The 26,119-nt window shown below is 38.5% G+C and overlaps 1 protein-coding gene across 1 annotated transcript in view; it reads left to right on the top strand.

Annotated features, from left to right (window-relative positions):
* Positions 1 to 25,880, top strand: part of MRPL1 (mitochondrial ribosomal protein L1) — a 112,465-nt gene extending 86,585 nt beyond the window's left edge. Inside the window, exons 9-10 of the mRNA XM_037830060.1 lie at positions 24,225 to 24,306; positions 25,703 to 25,880. Coding sequence (XP_037685988.1) covers positions 24,225 to 24,306; positions 25,703 to 25,821 — 201 coding nt within the window. The 3' untranslated portion in view covers positions 25,822 to 25,880. The remainder of the gene's footprint in view (positions 1 to 24,224; positions 24,307 to 25,702) is intronic.
* Positions 25,881 to 26,119: the final 239 nt, after the last annotated feature.

Here is a 26,119-nt window from a genome sequence, read left to right on the forward strand (position 1 = left end):
AACCCACTGATTGTTTAGGAGTGTGTTGTTTAACCTCCAGGTATTTGTGAATTTTCCAAGTCTCTGATGGTATTGACTTCTAATTGTATTCCATTGTGGTCAGAGAATGTGCTTTGAATAATGTCAATCTTTTTAAATTTATTGAGGCTTGTTTTATGTCCCAGCATATGATCTATTCTGGAGAAAGTTCCGTGAGCACTAGAAAAGTATGTATATCCTGGTGATTTGGGATGTAATGTCCTGTATATGTCTGTTAAATCTAATTCATTTATCAGTTTGTTTAGATTTTCAATTTCCTTATTGGTCTTCTGTCTGTTTCATCTATCTATAGGAGAGAGTGATGTGTTGAAGTCTCCCACAATTATTGTGGAAACATCAATTGCTTCCTTTAGTTTTTCCAGTGTTTGTCTCATGTATTTTGTGGCACCTTGATGGGGTGCATAGACATTTATGATTGTTATTTCTTCTTGGTGAATAGCCCCCTTTATTAGTATGTAGTGGCCTTCTTTAACTCTCAAAACATCCCTGCATTTAAAGTCTATTTTATCTGAGATTAGTATTGCTATACCTGCTTTTTTTTGGCTGTAGCTTGCATGAAATATTTTTTTCTATCCTTTCACTTTCAATTTCTTTGTGTCCCTGTGTGTAAGATGAGTCTCTTGTATGCAACATATTGATGGTTCATTTTTTTTGATCCATTCTGCGAATCTATATCTTTTAATTGGGAAGTTTAATCCATTTACGTTCAGCGTTACAACCGTGAAGGCATTTCTTGAATCAGCCACCGTATCCTTTGGTTTATGTTTGTCATATATATTTTTCCCTTCTCTCTATTAATATGCTTTATTGTACCCATACGGAATCTCTTTAGTACTGAACCTTTCTCCAAGTCTCTGTGTCCTTTCTTTGTTTCTCTGTCTGTAGGGCTCCCTTTAGTATCTCCAGTAGGGCAGGTCTCTTGTTAGCAAATTCTCTCAGCATTTGTTTGTCTGTGAAAAATTTAAGCTCTCCCTCAAATTTGAAGGAGAGCTTTGCTGGATAAAGTATTGTTGGTTGGAAATTTTTCTCACTCAGAATTTTAAATATATCGTGCCACTGCCTTCTTGCCTCCATGGTGGCTGCTGAGTAGTCACTACTTAGTCTTATGCTGTTTCCTTTGTATGTGGTGAATTGCTTTTCTCTTGCTGCTTTCAGAACTTGCTCCTTCTCTTCCGTGTTTGACAGTGTGATCAGTATATTTGTCGGAGTGGGTTTATTTGGATTTATTCTATTTGGAGTTTGCTGGGCATTTATGATTTGTGTATTTATGTTGTTTAGAAGATTTGGGAAGTTTTCCCCAGCAATTTCTTTGAATACTCTTCCTAGACCTTTACCCTTTTCTTCCTCTTCTGGAACACCAATGAGTCTTATATTCGGACGTTTCATATTATCTATCATATCCCTGAGGTCCGTTTCGATTTTTTCAGTTTTTTTCCCCATTCTTTCTTTTATGCTTTCATTTTCCATTCTGTCATCTTCGAGGTCACTGATTCGTTGTTCAGCTTCCTCTAGTCTTGTACTATGAGTGTCCAGAATCTTTTTAATTTGGTCAACAGTTTCTTTAATTTCCATAAGATTATCTATTTTTTTATTTAGTCTTGTAATGTCCTCTTTATGCTCTTCTAGGGTCTACTTGATATCCTTTGTATCCCGTACTGTGGTCTCATTGGTCATCTTTAGTTCTTTGAGTAGCTGCTCTAGGTGCTGTGTCTCTTCAGATCTTTTGATTTGGGTGCTTGGGCTTGGGTTATCCATATCGTCTGGTTTTTTCATATGCTTTATAATTTTCTGTTGTTTTTGGCCTCTTGGCATTTGCTGAACTTCATAGGATTCTTTTAGTATTTGTAGACCAATTGAAGTCCTTATCTCTAATTTATCAGATCTACAGCTTCGTGGAGTACACTTTCTCTAACTAACCAGCAGGTGGCCTCCACGAGCCACCTGTTCTCCACAAGCCAGTTCTCCCCTGCTTTGCCTTTTTGGTGAGTGGGGGAGTGAGTCTTGTAGGGTCCATTTGGTGTACCAAGCTTGCATGTGTAGTTGGTGTTGCCCGCCCTGTATGTGGGGCGTGTTTCTGGGCAGTCAGGGAGGGGGTGTGGCTCTAACAATCATATCTCCCTGTTGATCCTGGAGTTTTAAAGCTGCTGCAATAGTCTAATCCTTCAGTTCAGTCCTGCCACAGTTTGTCTCTGCCACTGACCCACAAGTCCTTGGTAGTGGCGTATGGCTCCTGAGAGTTGCGAGTGAGTCCCTCTTCCAGGCCGTGCACCCCCTGGTTCTCTGTTGAGGGATGACTGTGCTATGTCACAGGTGAGTGCTGTCCCCCCAGGGCAGTTCTGCGCTGCTGGGCTGTGTAGGGAGGCTCCTAGTCTGCTGAAATGATGGCTGAATGGGGCTTTGTTAATTCACACTGCTCCACCTTCCCAACTCTGGGACAATCAGCTGAGGTTGCAGGGAAGGCTAATGTCCACACCCAGTTTTGTGGTGTGTGCCTGTTATTTGAAGCACTTCCATCACACTGGGTTGTCTGGGGCAGCTCTGGGCTATGGGGCTGGCGATGGGCAGGAGTGTTTCCTGTCCACCAGGATTATTGCTGTGAGCAGACACCCCCCTTTTCCTGGGAAGTTGTGGTGTTTAGTGAATTTTCTCAGCTGCTGGATTATTGCCTTTTGTCTCAGAGCTCTCTTACTTCTGCTCTTGTCTCGACCTGCCCAAATTGCAAGTCTTTGAGGCTTTCTGTATTGGGCTTCTTAGAGTAATTGTTTTAGAAAAAGAAAAAAGGATTAAAAAAAAAAAAAAAGGGCCCTCCTCACAGATCTAATGAAATGCTAAGAGACAAAACAATTAGGGCCATTAAGGAAAGGTTCACAGGGCAGAGAGATCAGCTTTTCTTTGGGATTTGCATATGAGCCTCAGGGCCTGAGCTCTGCCCTTTCCCTTTCTGTGTTCACCAGAACTCCAGAAATCCTCCGCTTTTATTTTGGAGTTTTTCGTGCTGTTTTTTTCTCTATGCCTGTCTCCTCTCTGCTGGGCTGGCTGCTCTCAGATTCTCTGGTGTCTGGTCTCAGTCTATCTATGGTTGGAGTTTGGATCAGTAGAATGAGTTTCCAAGAAGGGCTGCCACTGCCGTTCTCCCTTCTCCTTCCCAGAGCTGACAGCCTCTCCTCCCACAGGACTGAGCCTGGCAGGGAGGGGTGCGGGTCCCCTGGCCACAAAAATTACAGATTTCGCTGATCTCAGTAGTTCCACGTTTTCATGAATGTTGTATTAAGTATGCCCAAAGTCTGATTGCTCTGTGGTGTCCTGTCCACGCAGTTCCTGGCTTTCTACCTACTTTCCTGGAGGAGTAACTAAAACATACAGCTCACCAGTCCGCCATCTTGCCCCGCCTCTATCTCCATTGTGTTTTTCTTTTCTTGTATTATGCGTTTCGTTCCCGTAAGTTCTGCCAATTGGTGTTTTTATTGTTATATATATATATATTTTTTGTTGAGATTGTTCACATACCATACAACTATCCAAAGATTGAAGTGTACCGTTGCCCATGGTACCATCATACACTTGTGCACCCATCACCACAATTAATTTTTTTTCAATTTTTAGAAGATTTTCATTGTCCAGAAGAGAAATGAAAAAAGGAAACTCAAATCCTCCCATACCCCTATCCATCACCCCTTCCATTATTGATTCATAGTTTTGGTATAGTACATTTGTTACTGTTAATGAAAAAATGTTAAAATACTACTAACTGTAGCATATAGTTTGCAATAGGTATATATTTTTTCCCTATATGCCTCTCTATTATTAACTTCTAGTTGTAGTGTCATACATTTGTTCTAGTTTGTGAAAGAGATTTCTAATATTTGTATAGTTAGTTAATCGTGGATGGTGTCAACCACAAGATTCACTGTTTTATACATTCCCATCTTTTAACCTCCAACTTTCCTTCTGGTGACATACGTGACTCTGAGCTTACCCTTTCCACCACCTTCACACAGCTTTCAGCACTGTTTGTTATTCTCACAACATGCTACCATCACCCCTGTCCATTTCCAATTGTTTAAGTTCACCGTAGTTGAACATTCTGCTCATAATAAACAACTGCTACTGATTCTTTAGCCTCATTCTATATCCTGGTAACTTACATTTCATGTCCATGAGTTTACATATTATAATTAGTACATATCAGTAAGGTCTTGCAATATTTGTCTTTATGTGTCTGTCTTATTTCACTGAATATAGTGCCCTCAGGGTTTCTTCATCAACCCATTTCTTTTAAGATGGTTTTGTTCACACAGCATACATTCCATCCTAAGTAAAGAATTGTTGGTTCCCTGTATAGTCATGTATGTATGTATTCACCACCATCTCCACTATCTGTATAAGGACATCTCTATTTCTTCCACAAAGAAGGAGGAAGAGTCAAAGAAGGCAGTGAGACAAAAGAAAAGAGAAAGAGAGAGAGAAAAACAGAAAGCATGACAGCTAGAAAGCAGCAAGAGGAAAGAAAGCATTAACCTCAAGTAGAGTAAAGAGTCAGAGAACATCACCAATGCCAGGAGTCCCATACCCTTCCCCTATTCCCCACCCTATGCATTTAGCCGTATGCATTTAGCGTTGGTATATTGCCTTTGTTATATTAAAGGAAGCATAATACAGTGTTTCTGTTATAGTCTCTAGTTTGCATTGATTGTATTTTCCCCAAATCCCACCCTGTTTTTAACTTCTTTCCATGTTAACATTCATTTGTTCTACCTCATGTAAAAACATATTTGTACCTTTTGTTACCATCGTTGAGTACCCTAGGTTTCCCTGAGTTACACAGTCCCATTCTTTATCCTTCATCTTTTGTTCTGGTGTCCCACATGGACCCAACCTTCCTCTTTCAACCATACTCACAGTCATCTTTGTTCAGTGTACTTACATTGCTGTGCTACTGTGTCCGAAAATTGTTTTCCAAACCTCTCACTCCTGTCTTGTGTGTGATGGATTGCTTTTTTCTTGGCTGCTTTTAGGATTCTTCTTTATCTTTGATGTTGATAATCTGATTATTAAGTGTCATAGCGTAGGCCTATTCAGATCTATTCTATTTGGGTTATGTTGCGCTTCTTGGATCTGTAATTTTATGTCTTTCATGAGAGATGGAAATGTTCATTGATTATTTCCTCTATTATTGCTTCTGCCCCCTTTCCCTTCTCTTCTCCTTCTGGACCCCAATGACAGATACATTCCTACTTTTCATTTTGTCCTTAAGTTCCTGGAGACGTTGCTCATATTTTTTCCATTATTTTCTCTGTCCTTTTGTGTCTAGGCTTTCTGGTGCCTTGTTCTCCAGTTCCTGAGTGTTTTTTTCTGCCTCTTGAGATCTGCTGTTGTGTGTTTCCATTGTGTCTTTCATCTCTTGTGTTGTGGCCTTTCATTTCCATAGATTCTGCTAGTTGGTTTTTTTCAAACTTTCAATTTCTAACCTATGTACGCCCAATGTTTTCATTATACAGTTCATCTCTTTTGCCATATCTTCCCTAAACTTTTTAATTGACTTATTATTAGTTGTTTAAATTCCTGTATCTCAGTTGAAGTGTAATTTTGTTCCTCTGACTGCATCATAACTTCATTTTTATTAGTGTATGTTGTAGTTTTCTGTTGTCTAGGCATGGTTTCCTGGGTTACCCCAATCAGGTTTTCCCAGACCAAAATAGGCTCTGGTCTCAGAAGGAAGAACTATTCAGTATCTAATTTTCCTGAGTGTCTGTCTTAGAAAATTGGTACACCCTGTGCGGCCTCAGGTCACTGCTTTTCTGTCCAGCAGGTGGCACCTGTTAGCCTGTAACTCCAGGCTGGTGTAAGGAGTTGTAGCCCGTGGCTGTTTTCCCCCAGGCTCTGGGGTCCAGTTCTGAATGGAAGGCGGGTAGTAGAGCTTGGCCTCACCTCTTTCCTCATAGGGAAGATAGACCCCCTAGGGAGAGGTCATTAGCATTTGAACAGGCTGAACCTGTGCTGTCTCCACCCTTGTCTGGATCAGAGCACGGGGAACTGAAAATGGTTGAGGCTTTCTCCACTGAGCCAAAACAGGGACAGATAGCCCCCTTTAGGGCCAGTCTGTGGCCACCCTCCGGCTCTCCAAGGTCAGTCATCACCCAAAGCCTCTTTCTGCTTGTACTGAGCAGTCCACGTTTGTTAATTGAAACCCCAGTTGGAGCTCAGCTGAGCTATATTTACTCTCTGGGATAGAGTGCTCTTTAACACTCCGAGGCTTTGCAGCTTGGGTGGCGGGGGGAGGGACATCTCAGCTTGGATCTGTAGTTTTTACTTTCATATTTTATGCTGTGATCTTGGGTGTTCCTCCCAATTCAAGTTGGTGTGTGATGAGTGGACAGTCACATTTGTCTCCCCACAGTTATTCCGGATTATGTACTAGTTGTTCCTGGTCATTTATTAGTTGTTCCAGGGGGACTAACTAGCTTCCACTACTCTCTATGCTGCCATCTTTGATCTCTTGCCAATTGATTTTTCAAACTTTAAAGTTCTTCCTTATGTTTACCCAATGTCTTCTTATATCCTCATCTCTTTTGCCCGTATCTTCCCTGACCTTGTTGATTTGATATTTGGATTGATTTAGGAGATTTGTTTGATTATTAATTAATTGTTTCAATTCCTGTTTCTCAGTTGAAGTGTAAGTTTGTTCCTTTATGTAGGCCGTATCTTCGTTTTTCCTAATGTTACTCGTACTTTTTTGTTGTTTAGACATCTGGTTTCCATGATTACCCCAATCTGATTTTCCCAGACCGGACGGGCCCAGGTTCCAGGAGGAACATGTAATCGGTATCACACTTCCCTGATGATGAAATCCAGCAGGTTGTTAGACTTTCCTGTGTGGCCTGTAGAATCTGTGCCCAGGAGGTGACATTTGTCAGCTGTAGCTCCCCACTGGTGTAAAGAGTTGTCATCCCTTTCCTTCTCAGTTGACCCTTTCTTGGCCAGAGGTCAAGGGTGTCAGAAGCCAAGCTTAAGTTGTTCCTGTTATTTTTTTTCTCCTAGACCCTGGGGTCTGAATTCTCTGAGGGAGGGCTGCCACTTGAGCTGGGCACTGCCCCCCTTTTCTTAGGGAAGATACATTGTTTAGGGAGTTATCTCCTACACTTGAATTCCTCCTTTGTCTCTCTTAACTCCATTCTTGCCCAGGTCAGGGCTGAGAATTGAAAATGCCTGAGGCTTTCTCTAATGAGCTACTTAGAATGGGAGGGATAAAAGGAAGAAGAGGAAAAGCCCCTTTTTAGAGCCAGTCCCTAGGCCCCCCCCCCCAGTTTTGCTGGTTGAACTGGTGTTGGTACCTGGTTCTGTGTGCCCCTTTTCTTGGGACATAGCTGTTTTCCAGTATTCTGAGCTCAGCCATCTCCAGAATCCTCTGTTTTTACTTATTTGCATATTTTTTTCCATCAGCCCTGCCTCCTCTCTACCACGTGGAACCTCAGATTCCTTTCCTGCTTTCTCCGGGTTTATCTGTGCTTGTAGCTTGTATTCAGTAGTCCCAGTTTGTTAATTAAAACCATAACTGGAATTTGGTTGAGTTACATTCCCTTGCTCCTGTCATGGACTGCTTCTTTCTCCCACAGTGGAGTTTTGTAACTCACCCTCCTATGCTAGTGGTGGAGGGGTGCTGGGTCCGCAGTTTGGGAGCTCTAGTTGCAGTTCTGTGCTGCAGTCTCAGCCATTCCACCTGTTCCAGGCTGGTGTACAATGTGTGACCAGTCATGGCCGTCCCTCAACAGTTGTTCCAGACTATTTACTAGTTATTCTTGGTTATTTCCTAGTTGCTCTAGAGAACTAGCTAAATTCTACTCCTCTCTCTGCCCCCATCTTGCCCCTCTTTTGCATTATTTTTGAGGTACTACAGTGCACTGTATCACAATAAGGGAATTATGAGGAAAGGAAAATAAAGTGTAGAATGTAAAAAGTCAAATTTTGTACTTATTAGGTCCCATTAAAAATAAAGGAAGTAGGTTGGCAATAGATTATAGATCTCCATGGGCATGGAGCTAAGGAAGAGGAGAAACTAATATTTACCCAGAGCCCATTATGTGCTAGCATTCTACATAATGCTTTACTGTGAGGGATGCATATTTAAGGATGAATCATCCTTGTTGTATTTATATTTTAGGTTACATCCCTTGGATGGGTTTTTACCATTGTTCTTACCAGTAGGAATATTAGAATAAAAACGTTTATTATCATTGCCAGTTTTCTTACCTACAGTGTCATGAAATTGGATGATAATTTCCCAAAACTTTTGGGAATTGAACGTATGACTCTCCCCTTCTATCAGGTATAATATTAACATAAAAACCATACCATTGGAGACCAACAGTTAACTTTCCTATTTAATTCATTGCATTAACTCAGCAGTGTTGATCATTGATTAGTAGAATAGCACATGATAAAAAATAAATAGTATTTAAGTGTAGCAGTACATGTAAGAAGTTAGTAAACTTACTTGCTTTCCCTTGTTTGTCAAAGTGTTTGTTAATAAATAGCATACTGCACATAGAGCTTTGTTAGCGTTATTGCAAAAACTAATGATAAATATGGTATCTTTTCCTGAATTGTATCTTTATCCAAATGCTGGAAGAAGAAATTGAATGGATCTGAAAGATTAGTCTATTGAATATCATTAGTATTAATTCTAAACAAACAATAACATTCTTTATTTGGTATTTAACATTTAAGTATACAATAAAGTATCTACAAGAGCCTGTTACAACAGAATTAAGCATTTCCAAACAGCTTACTAGACTGGGAGTACCCACTTGCTCCTATTATAGATTTTGGTAAAAAAATTAGTTTGTTAAAGAGATATAAAGCATAACTCATACCACAACTTGCCTTTCCATGAATTTTCATATATTTGGAGACAAATAATGTCTTCTAATACAGCAGTTGGCAAACTGTGGCTCCTTGGCCTGCTTTTGGATAGCCCATGAACTTAGAAAGGCCTTTTATAAAAGGTTGTACAAAGGAAAAAAGAAGAGGAATTGCACCAGGGATCATTTGTGGCCCTCCAAGTCTAAAATATTTAATACCTGACCCTTTACAAAATAAGTTGCCCATCCTAAAGTATGAATACACAGAACATTGCCTGGGAGTCTGGTTCCAAGTAAGATGGCGAAGCACATGATACCCTGTGTATCCTGCTGAACACAGCTGTTATAAAATCTGGACAGAATTCATGGAGCAGCAATTTGCAGACTCTGAAAAGTAAATAGTAATAGGAAAATTGGGGAAGAAAACCAGAATTTGAAGTAACATCTAATTGGTAGTGAGTTTGCCATTTTCACCCCTCTGGTATCACCTGGCCTGGTTTCAGTGCAGTTTGAACCCAAGAAATATACATCAGAATGGGCAGAACGAGCTCCAGGAGAAGCCCACTCATTCAGACTTTATCAGTGGTAATCATGTCTCCTGGTAGTGACTGGATGCAGAGAGGGGGACATGGATATCTAAAACTTTGATGGAGGGGAATATTTCTTTCTGATTAGAAGAGCTGTTATCACAAGAGAGTGGGACAAACGCCTTTTGCTTTTTTTCTTTCTCTGTCCTCTTGTCAGTTGGCCCCTTATTCAGGAATAGTTGCAGAAAGTGAGTGACAAAAGTGAGTGGCAGAACTAGGTAAATAAAGCCCCAGGTTTTTACCAGAGGACTGAAAAGGAAAGCCTCAGGCAACCAAGGAGAGGGAGGAACTTGAGCAAATGACCTTATGAAATAGCTAATGAACTCCTGGAGATCAAATTATTGGAGATGACAGAAGAAAGAGAGCTTGAAGATAGGTCATAGATATTATTCAATCTGAAAAATGGAGAGAAAAAAGATTGAATAAAAATGAAGAAGGCCTTAGGGTCCTATGGCCAATAACAAAGGATCTGACTTGTAACCTTAGTGTCCCAGAAGGAGAGGAGGGAGTGTGGTCGAAAAAAAAAATACTTAAAGGAAAGAATGACAAGGATACAGAGCAACTGAAACTCTCAAACATGGCTGGTGGAAATGCAAAATAGTACAACCACTCTGAAAAACCATTTGGTAATAGCTTATACTTAATCTTATATACTCACTGTATGCCCCAGCAATTCCATTCACAGGTTTTACCCCAGAGAGATGAAACAGTTAAAGAGAAATGCAAACATATTCACACTGATATCTGAACACAAATGTTAATAACAGCTTTATTGAAATCACCAAAAGCTGGAAACAATCCAGTTTTCTTCCTGTGGATAAATGGATTAAAAAAACAACAAACTGGTACAGTGCTTTCTAAGTCTCAGTTTCTAATTGTAAAAGGAGGATAATAATAGTACCTACTTCATACAGTTCTTGGAAGAAATGAATGAGAATATCTATGTAAACTCTTAAAATCAATAAATAGAGCTGTCCAAGTAATAATAATAATATTACTAATTCTGTTAATTTGTGTAGGAGACACACAGATTCTCTTTCTTTTCTTGTTTTAGATTGTTAGGAGTCTTGTATGTAGGAATCTTGGTCCTTTGGCAGAAACTATCTGTCAGACCACACTATATAATCTTAGAATATTATATTTGAAAGAAATCTGGGAAGTCAGTTGGTCCAACTGCTTAAAATCGCGGTCCTCCCTGTAGTTTCCATTTAGAGGTCATTGGTTACATAGACTCTGTCAGAACACTTACAAGTGACAAAAGCTCACCACTTTAGGAGGAAAGTGCAATTGTGTAAAATTCATGTGTACATACCTGCTTCTTTTTCTTTTTTTTTCCTTCTAATCATTGTAAAATGTAAAAAAAAACCTGAAATCCTTTTTACAATGTAGTTCCTCCAAAATATCTGAACAGACTTGCCTCTGTACTGACACACATTCCTCAAAAGCCTTTCTTCTCTCATCCTCTTTCTCTGAAATCGAGAATCCAAGAAAAGTCTGAATGCATAGGCTAAATTTTGTGTGTGCCTGTGTACATTTTTCTGGAGTGAGGTTCCATGACTGCAATTTGCCCCGGGGGGGAAATAAAATGTATGCGTCTCAAAGGACAAAAAGCAGTTAATCACTGTTTTTTTAGTTTTCTTATAATGGTAAGAAAGTTACTGCAGACAAAGGTTAGGAATTGCATGGTAAGGGGGAAATCCCACAATCAACGCAAAGAAATGGAAACATAGGGTTCACCTGTATCACTGAGCTACTACCGTGACTTCCATAGTAATAGTACTCCGTTTAAGTCCACTTAGAGAATGATTTCTGACCTAATAAGGGATTTTAAGTAGAAAGTAGGATTTCAGTAATGTGGTTTCGTCTTGAAAATGTCTATACTACAGAATGAGGAATAACGGTTTTGCCCTACAGTGAATAATCATGTTAGCTTAACATACATAGCATTGTGACTATTATATACACATATACACACACTCAAATATGGTGCTTAACATAGTTCAGTATTCCTTTCAAGGTCAACCCCCTGGTTTTTTTTTCCTGCCATAAGAAGTCTGATGCTCTGCTCTTAAGAATCACACAGGTGAGAGAGAGGATCCAAGATGGTGGATTAAAGAGAGACAGAGCAAAATTCCCCATGAAAAATAAGGGCAGAAAGTCATCCAGAACAGCAGTTCCAGTGTTCTACTGGCTTGGCAGGGACTTCTATAACCATAGTGAGTGTGCACTTGGAGAAACCAAGAGGTTGCATTAAAGATGGGTGAATGTTCGGCCTGGAACGCTGCCTGGAAACAGGCAGCTGGAGCTGGCTGACAGAGTGGAGAGGAGTAGCCTTCCATGCCCCAGGCACCCTTGTCAGTAGCTGGCGTGGTTGATAACCCTTCACAGACCCAGGACGAAGAGCCCCTGTGCCAGAGACTGGCCATTGGAGCAGGCAGACAATTGCGGAAGGGGCAGTTTTCCATGCAGCATGCAGCCATCTTTGCAGCTGGCTGGAAGACAACTCTTCACAGCCCTGCAGCTGAGAGCTTCCTTGAGGGAATTCAGGATTTGACGGGCTTGTGATGGCATCCACTCTTCCTCCACCAAAGCCCACTGTGTGCACAGCCTAGAGTCAGGGGTGCTGCAAGGAAGTGCCAGGCGCCTTCCCCCAATCCCAGGGACTCGTGGGCACACGACAGAGAGGGACTGTGGGGCATTTGAGCTGGAAGGTGAGACAGACAGCTCTGTAGGCCCAGAGTACTCCACCCGCAGCCTCAGGAATGGCCGGGATCACTGTGTCCTAGAACAGACTTCCTGCCAAACTGCATGGGGCATGCCCTCCACCCACAGGGCTGGCAGTCCCCAGTGCACATGGAAAAGTGGTGCACTGTTTGGACCTGCACATGGATTGGAACACAACTCAGTACATAGGTGAAGTTGGGGAGAACTGGTTTGAGGATAAGAGGTGGCTCAGGAGTGCCATCTGTTGGAAGGTCAGGGAATGTGCACTCCACCAAGCTATAGCTCTGTCAAATTATAGATAAACGTTCAAATAAACTTGAATATCCTAAAGTAACCCTATCAAGGTAAGCAAATGCCAAGAGGCCAAAAACAACAGAAAATTATAAAGCATATGAAGAAACCAGAAGATATGGACAACCCAAATGTCAAAATTAAAAAGTCAGAGGAGACATAGAACTTGGAGCAATTAACCAAAGAGGTACACACAAACATCAATATCATGGCTCAGGATATAAAGGACATGAAGAAGACCTTAGAAGAGGATAAAGAAGAATTTGCAAGAGTAAATTAAAAAATGGCAGATCTTATGGAAATAAAAGATACTATTGATAAAATTAAAAATATTCTTGAAACACATAACACCAGATTTGAAGAGGGAGAGAATTAGCAAACTCGAGGATAGGGTGATGGAAAGTGAAAGCACAAAAGAACAAATGATGAAAAAAATAAAAAAATTTGAAATGGATCTCAGGGAAATGATAAACAATATGAAGCACAGAAATACAAGAATCATTTGGTGTTCAAGAAGGGGAGGAGAAGAGTAAAGGGCTAGGAAGAGTATTCGAAGACATTGTTGGGGAAAACTTCCTGACCCTTCTAAATGACATCACTATGCAAATCAGAGATGGCCAAAGAACTCCAAATAGAATGAATCCAAATAAACCCATTCTGAGACATATTCTGATCAGATTGTCTAATGCTGAAGAGAAGGAGAAGGTTCTGAAAGCAGCAAGAAGCAATTCACTGCATTAAAAAGGGAAACAAAATTAGACTAAGTACTGACTACTCAGCTGGCACCATGGAGGTAAGAAGGCAGTGGTATGACATATTTAAAATTCTGAAAGAGAAAAATTGCCAGTCAAGAATTCTTTATCCAGTAAAGCTCTCCTTCAACACTGAGGGACAGCTTAAAAATTTCACAAAGAAATGATGAGACAATTTGTTAAAAAGACAACTGCCTTACAAGAAATACTAAAGGGAGCTCAATAGGCTGAGGAAAAAAGACAGGAGAGAGAGGTCTGGAAAAGGGCACAAACTAAAGAGTTTTAGTAAGGGTACCTAAAAGGAAATAGAAGGGGGGGGGGGCAGGAAATACATCTGATAAATAAAAGCCAAAGGATAAGATGGCTGGTTCAAGAACTGCCTTCACAGTAATAACATTGAATGTGAATGGATTAAATTCCCCAATTAAAAGATATAGATTGGTAGAATGGATTAAAAAATATGAACCATCAATATGTTGTTTACAAAGACTCATCTTAGATCCAGCAATACAAAGTGTTGAAAATGAAAGGATGGAAAAAAATATTCCATACAAGCTATAGCCAAACGAAAGCAGAGGTTGCAAACTAATTTCAGATATAATAGACTTTAAATGCGAGGATGTTGTAAGAGACAAAGAAAGGTGCTGTATACTAAGAAAAAGGGACAATTCACCAAGGAGAAATAACAATCATAAATGTTTATTCACCCAATCAGAGTGCTCCAAAGTACATGAGACAAACAATGGCAAAAGTGCAGGAAGCAATAGATTTCTCCACAATAACTGTGGGATACTTCAATACACCACTCTCTCCTATAGATAGATCAACGAGACAGAGGACCAGTAAGGAAATTGAGAACCTGAACAATATGATAAATGAGTTAGACTTAACAGACATATATAGAGCATTACATCCCAGATTACCAGGATATACATTCTTCTCTAGTGCTTATGGAACTTTGTCCAGAATAAGTCAAATGCTAGAGCATAAAACAAGCCTCAATAAATTTAAAAAGATTGGAATTATTCAAAGCACATTCTCTGACCACAATGGATTGCAACTAGAAGTCCATAACCACCAAAGATCTAGAACATTCACATATATCTGGAGGTTAAACAGCACACTCCTAATCAATCAGTGGGTCAGAGAAGAAATTTCAAAAGAAATTGCTAAGTATCTAGAGACAAATGAAATTGAGAACACAACATATCAAAACTGATGGGATGCAGCAAAGGTGATATTGAGGGGGAAACTTATTCCTCTAAATGCATATGTTAAGAAAGAAGAAAGAACTAAAATCATAGAAATAAGGGGATAAGTGAAGAAGCTAGAAAATGATCAGCAAACTAATCCTAAAGCAAGTAGAAGAAAAGAAATAACAAGCATTAAAGCAGAAATAAATGATATGGAGGACAAAAAAAAAAGAAAACAATAGAATGAATCAAACCAAAAGTTGGTTCTTTGAGAAGATCAGCAAGAATGACAGACCCTTAGCTAGACTGACAAAGTCAAAAAGAGAGAAGACTCAAATAAAATGATAAATGAGAGGGGGGCCATTACTGTGGATCCCAAAGAAATATAAGAAATCGTAAGCGTATACTATGAACAACTCTGTGCCAACAAACTAGATAATTTAGAGAAAATGGATAATTTCCTGGAAACACATGATTAAACCTAGACTGACAAGAGAAGAAATAGAAGACCTCAACAAACCAATCAACAGTAAAGAGATCCAGTCAGTCATCAAAAAGCTTCCTAAAATAAAAGCCCAGGGCCGTATGGCTTCACAAGGGAATCCTATCAAACTTTGAAAAAAAACCGATACCAATCCTGCTTAACCTTTTTCAAAAAATTGAAGAAAATGGAACACAACCTAACTCATTTTTTAAAGCCAGCATCACTCTAATACCAAAACCAGATAAAGATGCTACAAGAAAGGAAAACTACAGGCCAATCTCCCTAATGAATACAGATGCAACAACTCTCAACAAAATACTTGCAAATAGAATCCAAAGACACATTAAAAAATCATACACCATGACCAAGTGGGGTTCATCCTAGGCATGCAAGGGTGGTTCAGCATAAGAAAATCAATCAATGTAATACAATACATTAAAAAATCGAAAGGGAAAAATCAAATGATCATCTCAATACATGTTGAAAAAGCATTCGGTAAAGTTCAGCATCCTTTTTTTTTTTTTTTTGATAAAAACATATCAAAAGGTAGGAATTGAAGGAAACTTCCTCAGTATGATAAAGGGCATTTACGAAAAACCCACAGCCAGCATAGTACTCAATAGTGAGAGACTGAAAGCTTCCCTCTACGATGAGGAACGAGACAAGGATACCTGCTGTCACCACTGTTATTCAACATTGGTCTAGAAGTTCTAGCCAAAGCAATCCAGCAAGACAAAGAAATAAAAGGCATCCAAATTGGAAAGGAAGAAGTAAAACTGTATTTATTTGCAGACAATACAATCTTATATTTGGGAAAACTTAAGAAAGCAACAACACAGCTAGTTGAGCTAATTAAAAATTCAGCAAATTAGCCGGATAGAAGATTAATGCACAAGTCAGTAATGTTCCTATACTCTAGAAATGACCTAACGGAAGAGACAAAACAAGGAACAGATTCCATTCTAAATAGCGACTTAATAACTCAAATATCTAGTAATAAACTTAACCAAGGATGTAAAAGACTTCTACACAGAAAAGTACATAACTTTACTAAAAGAAATAAAAGGAGACCTAAAGAGATGGAAAAATATTCCATGTTCATGGATAGGAAGGCTAAATGTCTTTAAGATGTCAGTCCTACCCAGACTGATCTACAGAGTCAATGCAATTTCAATCAAAATTCCGACAACCTACTTTGCAGACTTGGAAAAGCTAGTTATCAAATTTATTTGGAAGGAAAATGTCTCAAATTGCTAAAAAGTCTAAAAATAACAACAAAGTGCAGGACTTATACTTCCTGACTTTGAAGCTTACTGTAAAGCCATAGTAGTCATAACAGCATGCTATTGGCACAATGATACACATATTGACCAATGGAATCGAATTGAGAATTTGGAAATAGAAGCCCAGATCTATGGTCAACTGATTTTTGATAAGGCACCCAAATCCACTGAACGGGGAAATAACAGTCTCTTCAAGAAATGGGGCTGGGAGAACTGGATGTCCATATCCAAAAGAATGAAAGAGGACCCTTACCTCACACCCTACACAAAAACTAACTCAAAGTCAATCAAAGACCTCAATATAGGAGACAGTACCATGAAACTCCTGGTAGGGAAGATGTCAGAAACATCTTCAAGACCCAGCATTAGGAGGTAGCTTCTGAGACCTTATACCCACAGCACTAGCAAGGAAAGAAAAAATAGATGGAATCTCAAAATTAAAAGCTTCTATTCCTAAAAGGAATTTGTCAAAAAGGTAGAGAGGCAGCCAACTGAATGGGAGAAAATATTTGGAAACCATGTATCTGATAAGAGACTGATATCTTGCATGTATAAAGAAATCCTACAACTCAATGACAGTAGTACAAACAGCCCAATTATAAAATAGGCAAAAGATATTTCTGCAAAGGGGAAACGCAAATGGCTAAAAAACGCAAGAAAAATGTTCATCTTCACTAGCTATTAGGGAGATGCAAATCAAGACCACAATGAGATATCATCTCACACCAATAAGAACGGCTGCTGTAAAACAAAGAGGAAACTACAAATTCTGGAGAGGATGTGGAGAAATTTGAACTCTTATTCATTGCTGGTGGGACTGTATAATGGTACAGACACTCTGGAAGACAGTGTGGCGGTTCCTCAGAAAACTAGATATCGAGATACCTATTTCACTTCTCAATATATACCCAGAAGATCTAAAAGTAGTGACGTGAACAGATATTTTCACATCGATGTTCACAATTGCTAAGAGATAGAAACAATCCAAATGTTCTTCAACAGATGAGTGGATAAACATAATGTGGTCTGTACACACTATGGAATATTACACAGCAGTAAGAAGGAATGAGGTCGTGAAACATATGACAACCTGTATGAACCTTGAAGACATAATGCTGAGTGAAATAAGCCAGACACAAAAAGAGAGATAATGTATGTTACCACTAATGTGTACTCTGTGAGAAATGTAAAATAAATGTATTATAATATAGAATATAAGGGACCTAGAGATAGTAGCTAGTAAAGGGAGAATGAGAGTCTAATATGTACAGATATGAGGAGGGTGATCTTAATGGTATGGAAATGGTCAGGTGTGACTGTTTCATTAATGGGATTATAAGCATCAGTGACACATTGAAGGTGAACATGTTTGTAAATGATTGTTTAAAGGCACGTAACCCACAAAGTAGCACCACAAACCTGAATAAGTGTTAGCATGATATATTTATAAGGTATGACACTGGTGCAGAGGATTACCAACAGGGTGGTATATGAAATGTAGGGTTGTAAATAGGAGACTGAACCCTCCTATAATTGTGCCTAAGACACAGTGCCAGGGAACCTCTTTTCTTGCTCAGATGTGGCCTTTCTCTCTCTAAGCCCAACTCAGCAAACAAATTCATTAGCCACCCCCCTCATACACCCCCCACGCCCCGTCCCACAAGGGGCATGACTCCTAGGAGAATGAATCTCCCTGGCAATGGGGACATAACTTCCAGGAATGAGCCTGGCCCTGGCAGCAAGGGATTGAAAATGCCTACTTGACCAAAAGGGGAGAAAAAAGAAAAGTAGCAAGTTGAGGTCACAGTGACTGAGAGATCCCAAATAGAATCGAGAGGCTATCCTGGACGTTTTTCTTATGCAATCTCCAGCTAGACATCAAATGACCAGAGTATGCCATGCCCTTACCGAAAGTAGTCCCCAAATACCTAGGTCCCTGGCTGGGATTCTATAAAAGATTGTCTCACTAAGTTTTGTCTTTCAGAAACTTAAATCCACCAGAAGGTTCCTATACCAGACAAGTCCTAAAACCCAGAAGCAGCAGGCTGTTTAAGATCAACAATCAGAAGCAGCCCCCTTCCCCGTCCTGTCGACACCCCCTTTCAATATGAACAAATTAGGATGCTAACAGCCTAGACACCCTTGAAGATGGAGAAAGAGAGTAAGTGAGAGGAAGGAGTAGCAACAAATAAGATTTGACAAAGGTCAATGAATACTGAAACTTTATATAATTATATATATATTTTTGGATGCTGGGGTGTTGGAATGGCTGGAAGGAGGTAAATGACATGGTGGAACTGTAGCCTATAGCATTCCTTTGGGATTTGCTTCATAGCTGCTCATTGAATTTTGCCTTGAAGGTTTTCACCTTTCTGTATATACCTGTTATTGAATAACAGGGAAGGGACTGAGACTGTGGAACTGTAATCCATGACAATTTTTTAAATTACCTCTAGAACTGCTTGTTGAGGGTTGATACCTTTCTGTATGTGTGTTGTATTTTACAATAATGAAAATGGCTGAAGTTGTAGAACTGTGACCCATGACATTCTTTGAAAGTTGGTCTCTACTTGTGAAATTGTTCTTTAAAAGTTATCACTGTTATGTATATATGTTAATGTTCATAATAAAAGAAAATTAAAAAAAAAATCTAACAGGTCTCAGAATGGGCCTTCTTTCCTTTGTAAGACCTCAAAATGCTATTGAATAGGAAAGCAGTACTGAAAGTGCACAGTAACTGAAATGTAGGCAGAAAAGTTTGTTAGTGTTGCCCTCCTGAGTTCTATCTTTGGACTATCGTTGTTGGACCAAAGAAATTTCTTATGCAACTTTTGATAAAGCTCATGCATGCATATGTTTTGTTTATGTGCATAGCTCTCTTGTTAATAGCCAATTACATAATCAAAGTAATGCTCTAAGTAATGTCTATAATTTTGCACATTATCCAAGAGAAAAAGTAAAATGAAGTGTTATGGCAATAAATATATTTTAAAATTCAGTCAAAGATTAGAGGTGCTGAAATTTGGACAAAAGTATAGACTGTGTTTTAAAACATTTTTACATGTTTTAAAACTTAATGAAGTAAAGGTATGGTAATAATGGATAATGCAGGGGAGATCTTGAATGTTTTGCATTTCTAAAGCGTATGTTTTTATTTCAACTTGTTATAGAAATGACAACATATTAATTAAGTTTGCAGAAGAACAGTTACAAAAATCTGGGGAGTTATCTACATATTTATTATAAATCATAATTGTTAAAACAGAATACGTTGGACATTTTTTTCTTGTATCTTACGTTTCCAATTATAAGGGAGGTACAGGTCTTTAACAAAGGGAAAATAAACTTACTAGACCTGTGGTCACCACTTCCATTGATAATAAAAAAAAAGGAGAATTTGAGGTAAATAGAGAAGAGGGGAAATAAGACGGGGACGCACATTGATGTCCTTCAGTTTTCTTTGCTTTGCTTTTCTCTTTTCTTTTCTTAACATAGAAAAATTAAGGTTCCTTGTCTACCAATGAGCAACTTGCTTCATTGAAAATTAGTCTTTAGGTTGATGGACTTACATGGTGAACTACACATTGCCTTGATTTTTTCTTCTCAGGATTCCTGTTTATGGCTTGGCACTAGTGAAAATTCCTCTGTTAATGTCCAAGCCTTATTTATGGTTTGGCACTGTATCATGCCCAAATGGATGTCTATAAATACTCTCTGATAATGATGAGAATAATTTTTTTAGGAAGCACATTTCTCAAAATGGTCTCAGATTCATTGGAAAATAGAAATCTTGTTTGAGCTTGAACTTTTTTCTGGGTGCCACTTAAGCTATTATAAATTTTATATGAATTTAAAAAAATTAGTTAATTTGGCAAAGCACAAAATCCTCTAAACATTTGAATATAATATGACTGATTTTAACTGATACATTTAGGAGGAAAAACATTTATTGCATTTGGGTGATGTACATAAGGACTTTTCAAAGATGTGAGCTGGGTTTAGGAGTTTTATGAATGGAACCTATTTTCTATGTGTTATGCCTGTTGTAGTGTTTTTGTTTGTTTGTTTTTTACTTTAGTAAATCTTTTTTTTTTTTCCTTTTTAATTTTTACTGGGATTGTTCAGATACCATCCAATTATCCAAAGATCCAAAGTATACAATCAGTTGCCCCTGGTACCCTCATACAGCTATGCATCCATTACCTCACTTAATTTTGGTTCAATTTTTAGAAACTTTTCATAACTCCGGACAAGAAATAAAGTGAAAGATGAAAAAAGAAAAAAAAAAAAAAAAGGAAACTGGAATCCTCCCATATCCCTAAACAACTCCCTCAATTGTTGACTCGTAGTGTTGGTATAGTACATTTGTTACTGTTTATGAAAGAATGTTGAAATACTACTAACTGTAGTATATAGTTTGCAATAGGTGTATATTTCTTCTCTATATGCCCCTCTATTATTAACCTTAATTGTATTGTCATACATTTGTTCTGGTTCATGGAAGCGATTTCTAGTATTTGTACAGTTGATCATGGACATTGCCCACCATAGGATTCAGTTTTCTACATTCCCATCTTTTGACCTCCAACTTTCCTTCTGGTGACATATATGACTCTGAGCTTCCCCTTTCCACCTCATTCACACACCATTCGGCACTGTTAGTTATTCTCACATCTTGCTACCGACATGTCTATTCATTTTTAAACATTTAAGTTCATCCTAGTTGAACATTCTGCTCATACTAAGCAACCACTCCCCATTCTTAAGCCTCGTCCTATATCTTGGTACCTTATATTTCACGTCTATGAGTTTACATATTATAATTAGTTCCTATCAGTGAGACCCTGCAATAATTGTCCTTATGTGTCTGGCTTATTTCACTCAGTATATTGCCCTCGAGGTTTTGTCATCAACCCATTTTTTTTTTTTTAAAGACGGTTTTGTTCACACCCCATACATTCCATCCTAAGTAAACAACCGATGGTTCTCTGTATGGTCACATATTTATGTGTTCACCACCTTCACCACTATCTATATAAGGGCATCTACATTTCTTCCACAAGGCAGGAGGGAGAGTCAAAGAAGGTAGAGAGGCAAAAGAAAGAGGAAAAAAAAAAGAGGAAAAAAAAATGACAGCTAGGAAGCAGCAAAAGGAAAAATAACCTTAAATCAAAGTAGATTAAAGTCAGACAACACGACCAATGTCAAGTGTCTAACATGCCTCCCCATCCCCCCCTCTTATCTGCATTTACCTTGGTATATCACCTTTGTTACACTAAAGGAGGCATAATACAATGATTCTGTTAGTTACAGTCTCTATTTTACGTTGATTGCATCCTTCCCCCAATGCCTCTCCATTCTTAACACCTTGCAAGGTTGACATTTGCTTGTTCTCCCTTGTAAAAGAACATGTTTGTACATTTTATCACAATTATTGAACACTCTAGATTTCACCAAGTTATGTAGTCCCAGTCTTTATCTTTCCTCTTTTCTTCTGGTGTCTCACATGCTCCCAACCTTCTTCTCTCAACCGTATTCATGGTTATCTTTGTTCAGTGTACTTATATTGCTGTGCTACCATCTCCCAAAACTGTGTTTCAAACCACGCACTTCTATCACTCTGTAGTGCTCCCTTTAGTATTTCCTGTAGGGCGGGTGTCTTGTTCACAAAGTCTCTCATTGTCTGTTTGTCAGAAAATATTTTGAGCTCTCCCTCATATTTGAAGGACAGCTTTGCTGGATATGGGATTCTTGGCTGATGGTGTTTCTCTTTCAGTATCTTAAATATATCACATCACTTCCTTCTTGCTCCCATGGTTTCTGCTGAGAGATCCGCACATAGTCTTATTAAGCTTCCTTTGTATGTGATGGATCGCTTTTCTCTTGCTGCTTTCAGGATTCTCTCTTTGTCTTTGACATTTGATAATCTGATTATTAAGTGTCTTGGTGTAGGCCTATTCTGATCTATTCTGTTTGGAGTACGCTGTGCTTCTTGGATCTGTAATTTTATGTCTTTCATAAGAGATGAGAAATTTTCATTGATTATTTCCTCTATTATTGCTTCTGCCCCTTTTCCCTTCTCTTCTCTGTCTGGAACACCAGTGATATGTACATTATTGTACTTTGTTTCATCCTTAAGTTCCTGGAGATGTTTCTCATATTTTTTCATTCTTTTCTCCATCTGCTCCTTTGCGTGTAGGCTTTCAGGTGTTTTGTTCTCCACTTCTGAGTGTTTTCTTATGCCTCTTGAGATCTGTTGTTGTATGTTTCCATCATGTCTTTCATCTCTTGTGTTGTGCCTTTCATTTCCATAGATTCTACTAGTTGTTTTTTTGAACTTTCGATTTCTGCCTTATGTATGCCCAGTGTTTTCTTTACAGCCTCTATCTCTTTTGTGAAATCTTTTCTAAACTTTTTGAGTCGATTTAGCATTAGTTGTTTAAATTCCTATATCTCAGTTGAGATGTACATTTGTTCCTCTGACTGGGCCATAACTTCGTTTTTCTTAGTGTGGATTGTAGTTTTTTGTTGTCTAGGCATCTGACCTCCTAGGCCACCCCAGTCGGGTTTTCCCAGATGAGAACAGGCTCAGGTCACAGAAGGAGGAAATATTCAGTATCTGGTTTCCCTGATGGTTTTTCTTAGAGGATTGACACACCTGTGCTTTTCTGCCTGGCAGGTGCACCTGTCAGCCTGTCACCGGCTGGTGTAAGCGGGTGTGGCCTGTGGCTCTCCTCCCCCAGGCTTTGGGGTCTGGTTCTGGTAAGGCAGGCAGTAGAGCTGGGCCCCTCCCTTTCTTCTTGGGAAGCTATGTCCCCTCCAGAGAGGTCACTGCATATCAATAAGTTCTTTGTTTCTCTGACTCTGCTGATCAAAGTGTTTTGATTTTAAAATGGCTGAGGCTTTCTTTACTGCGAAGCGCTGTGGGCTGAAAACAGCTGAGGCTTTCTCCACAGAGAGAGAAAGGGACAGAAAGCTCCCAGATTCACCTATCAGCCAGAGATAGCACCTGATCCTCTGGGCTCCCCGTCCTGAGACAGATATGTCCCCCAACTCTCCCAAGGTCAGTTGTCACCAAAAGCCTCTGTCTGCTTGTTGGGGATTCACTGTCTGTATTGAGAAGTTAATGTTAAAACCCCAGTTGGGGCTGGGCTGAGGTCCACTCGCTTGTTTGGAGAGTGCAGCTCTCTAGCACTGCGAGGCTTCTGTGAGGGAGGGGCTCTTGACTCTCGGCTCTCAGCGCGGGTCCGCAGTTTTTACTTACAGATTTTATGCTGCGATCTTGGGCATTCCTCCCAATTCAGGGTGGTGGATGATGAGTAGACAGTCACGTTTGTCTCCCCGCAGTTATTCCAGGTTATTTACTAGTTTTCTGGTCATTTATGAATTGTTCCGGGGGGGGGCTAACAGTCTTCCACTCCTCTCTATGCCGCCATCTTAGCTCCTCTCTCCTGTTGTAGTGTTTTGCTACATAACACGATAATTGCTGTTGCACGGAGTGTTTGAAAAGCTAGAATGTTAGCAAAGGATTCTAAAAATATGGGTATCCTTGTGAGATATGCATTATTTGAATGTGTATAGTCAAGTAGTTTTTATTTTGGACTCATGGAAGTATTCATTTCTAAACATTTTGTTAGTGTTCTTTAAAAGCAAATCGACATATAACTGTAAGACAAAATGTTGCTATTTCCTTGGGGTGGAGTTTGGGGATAGTGTATTCTGCATTACATGCATTGGGAAACTACTTGGGAGTCAAGAAATTCAAGTGTAACAACTTCAAAGAGCTTTGCTATAATATATTCTATAAGGTAATTAAAACTGGGCATGTAAAGACATGTAAATATAGCATTCTAAAAGAAGTTATGAAGGTTTTTTCTTTCACAGTAGGGTCTCTTAAAGGATAGTTTGCATTAGTTGAATATTTGGAAAACACTGTCTAGAATAAATACTGATAGATATGCAAATTATTTTCTCATTTTCACATCTTTAATGTTATATATCCTTTTCTTTCAGCTGGATATGTCAAATGACCAGATAATTGCCAATCTACAAGCAGTTATTAATGATGTTTGTAAGCACAGACCCCTGAGATTGGGTAAGTAGTTTGCTGAGGGTAGACTTTTCTATAGCTCTGTGATACTAGAAGAATATAAACTATTAAGAAAACAGTCAAGTTAACATAGAAATATGATAGTACCATTATTACCAGGGATTAGATAAGTAAAATAAAATTTAATTCTCCAAAGGATTTCTAATTACCTTATTAGCAAGTTGCAATATCTAGAGAGGAGACCTCTTTAACAGTAATAAGGAATACATACTGAAACCTTTGCAATCCCCCACATTATTTATACCATTAAATGTAATAAAGTTTGAAAGAAAGATATAAATATTGCACTGAATGCAAATGGTGTTTAATAGGAACAAAAATCATTTATGAAATGATATTTTGAAGCCAGGACATTCACTTTGTTACTGGCACTAGCCATTGACTTTCTTGATCTTGTTTCTTTTTAGAAAAGAAAAAAAGTTTTTATCATATCATGAGTCATTTCTTATAAACAAGTTGATTCCTGGAGAACAATAAAATGTGATTTGAGATGTGGAAGCTGTGTGATATGCTAGGAGCACAGACTGCTCCAATACCTTTGTCATTGCATTACCTGCCATTCAGATTACTTCAAATTTCACTTGAGAATGGCTGAAGTCAAGCAAAGGGTCCATTATACTCAACTGACTATTCATGTATAGGTTTACTGTGATAGGAATTGGTCAGGTTTAGTTTTATAACCAAGTTTATAATTAAAACTTGATCTTAAGTTATTTTTTACCTTCTGTGGGAGTGAATAAATACCTCATTTTTTATTTCTATTGTCCTAAATAAAATAATACTTAGTAATTATAAGGGTATAGATTCTTATATTCCATGGAGAACTTTGATTTTGGTATAGAATCCTTTGAAACCAAAGCAGGAATAGAATGATAGATGGTAAACCCTCTGAAAGCAGTGTAATTATCCTTTTTTGCCATTTTAAATGAAGGCCCTTAACATTGTTCTTATGAAAAGCTTTTAATTTTTAGGGAATTTCACTAAATGTTTGGTAACACAGAGGTACATCCTTACTATTTTAAATAAATATTTAGAATATTTCCATCACATGTAAATATCACCACCTGCTCCCTTCAACTGTTGACTTTGCAGTAAAATAAATTCTAGTTGATCAGCTGCTGGGAGAGAGAAAAGAATTATTAGTGAGTATGTGTTATTACAGGGATAAATCTAATATTTTGGGGTATTATTTTGGTTTGTCTTCTGTAGAAATTGGACAATCTTCAGTTTTTTTAACATTCGAATATTAGTTCAATAGTATCAGTACTTTTCAAGTTAAAATATGACATGAGTCCTACAAGGCTTTTTGTTGTACATTTGTATTTGCTCATTAAATATATTTGGAATAAAATAAAAATTGATTCTTTTCCTTGTTTCCCAGGACCCTTTGTGGTACGCGCTTTCCTTCGTAGTTCAACAAGTGAAGGTTTGTTACTAAAGATTGACCCATTGTTACCTAAAGAAGTGGAAACCAAAGAAAGTAACAAAGAAGCTGCCTGAAAGTATTGAATTATGAAATTATTTTCAGTGGATTAAAAATTTACAGAGAAAACTACAAATTTGTGTAATTTTTAAGTTTGGTATCTTCTTGTTATTTCTTGGTCATCATACTTGAAAGTGAATTTTAACAATGAAAAATCTCCGTACAATTTTAAAAATAAGAAAAATTTTCTCTGCATCTGAACCTTTGTTTAGATCTAGTCATATTTTCTTAATTAGGGTCCAGATTCTGTCTGTTGGTATTATAGCAGCAATTTCTAACTTAGCAATTTTCCCTTGAGAGTTATAACCATCTGAA

Source organism: Choloepus didactylus, chromosome 3 (assembly GCF_015220235.1).
Source record: "Choloepus didactylus isolate mChoDid1 chromosome 3, mChoDid1.pri, whole genome shotgun sequence".
Taxonomy (NCBI): Eukaryota; Metazoa; Chordata; class Mammalia; order Pilosa; family Megalonychidae; genus Choloepus; species Choloepus didactylus.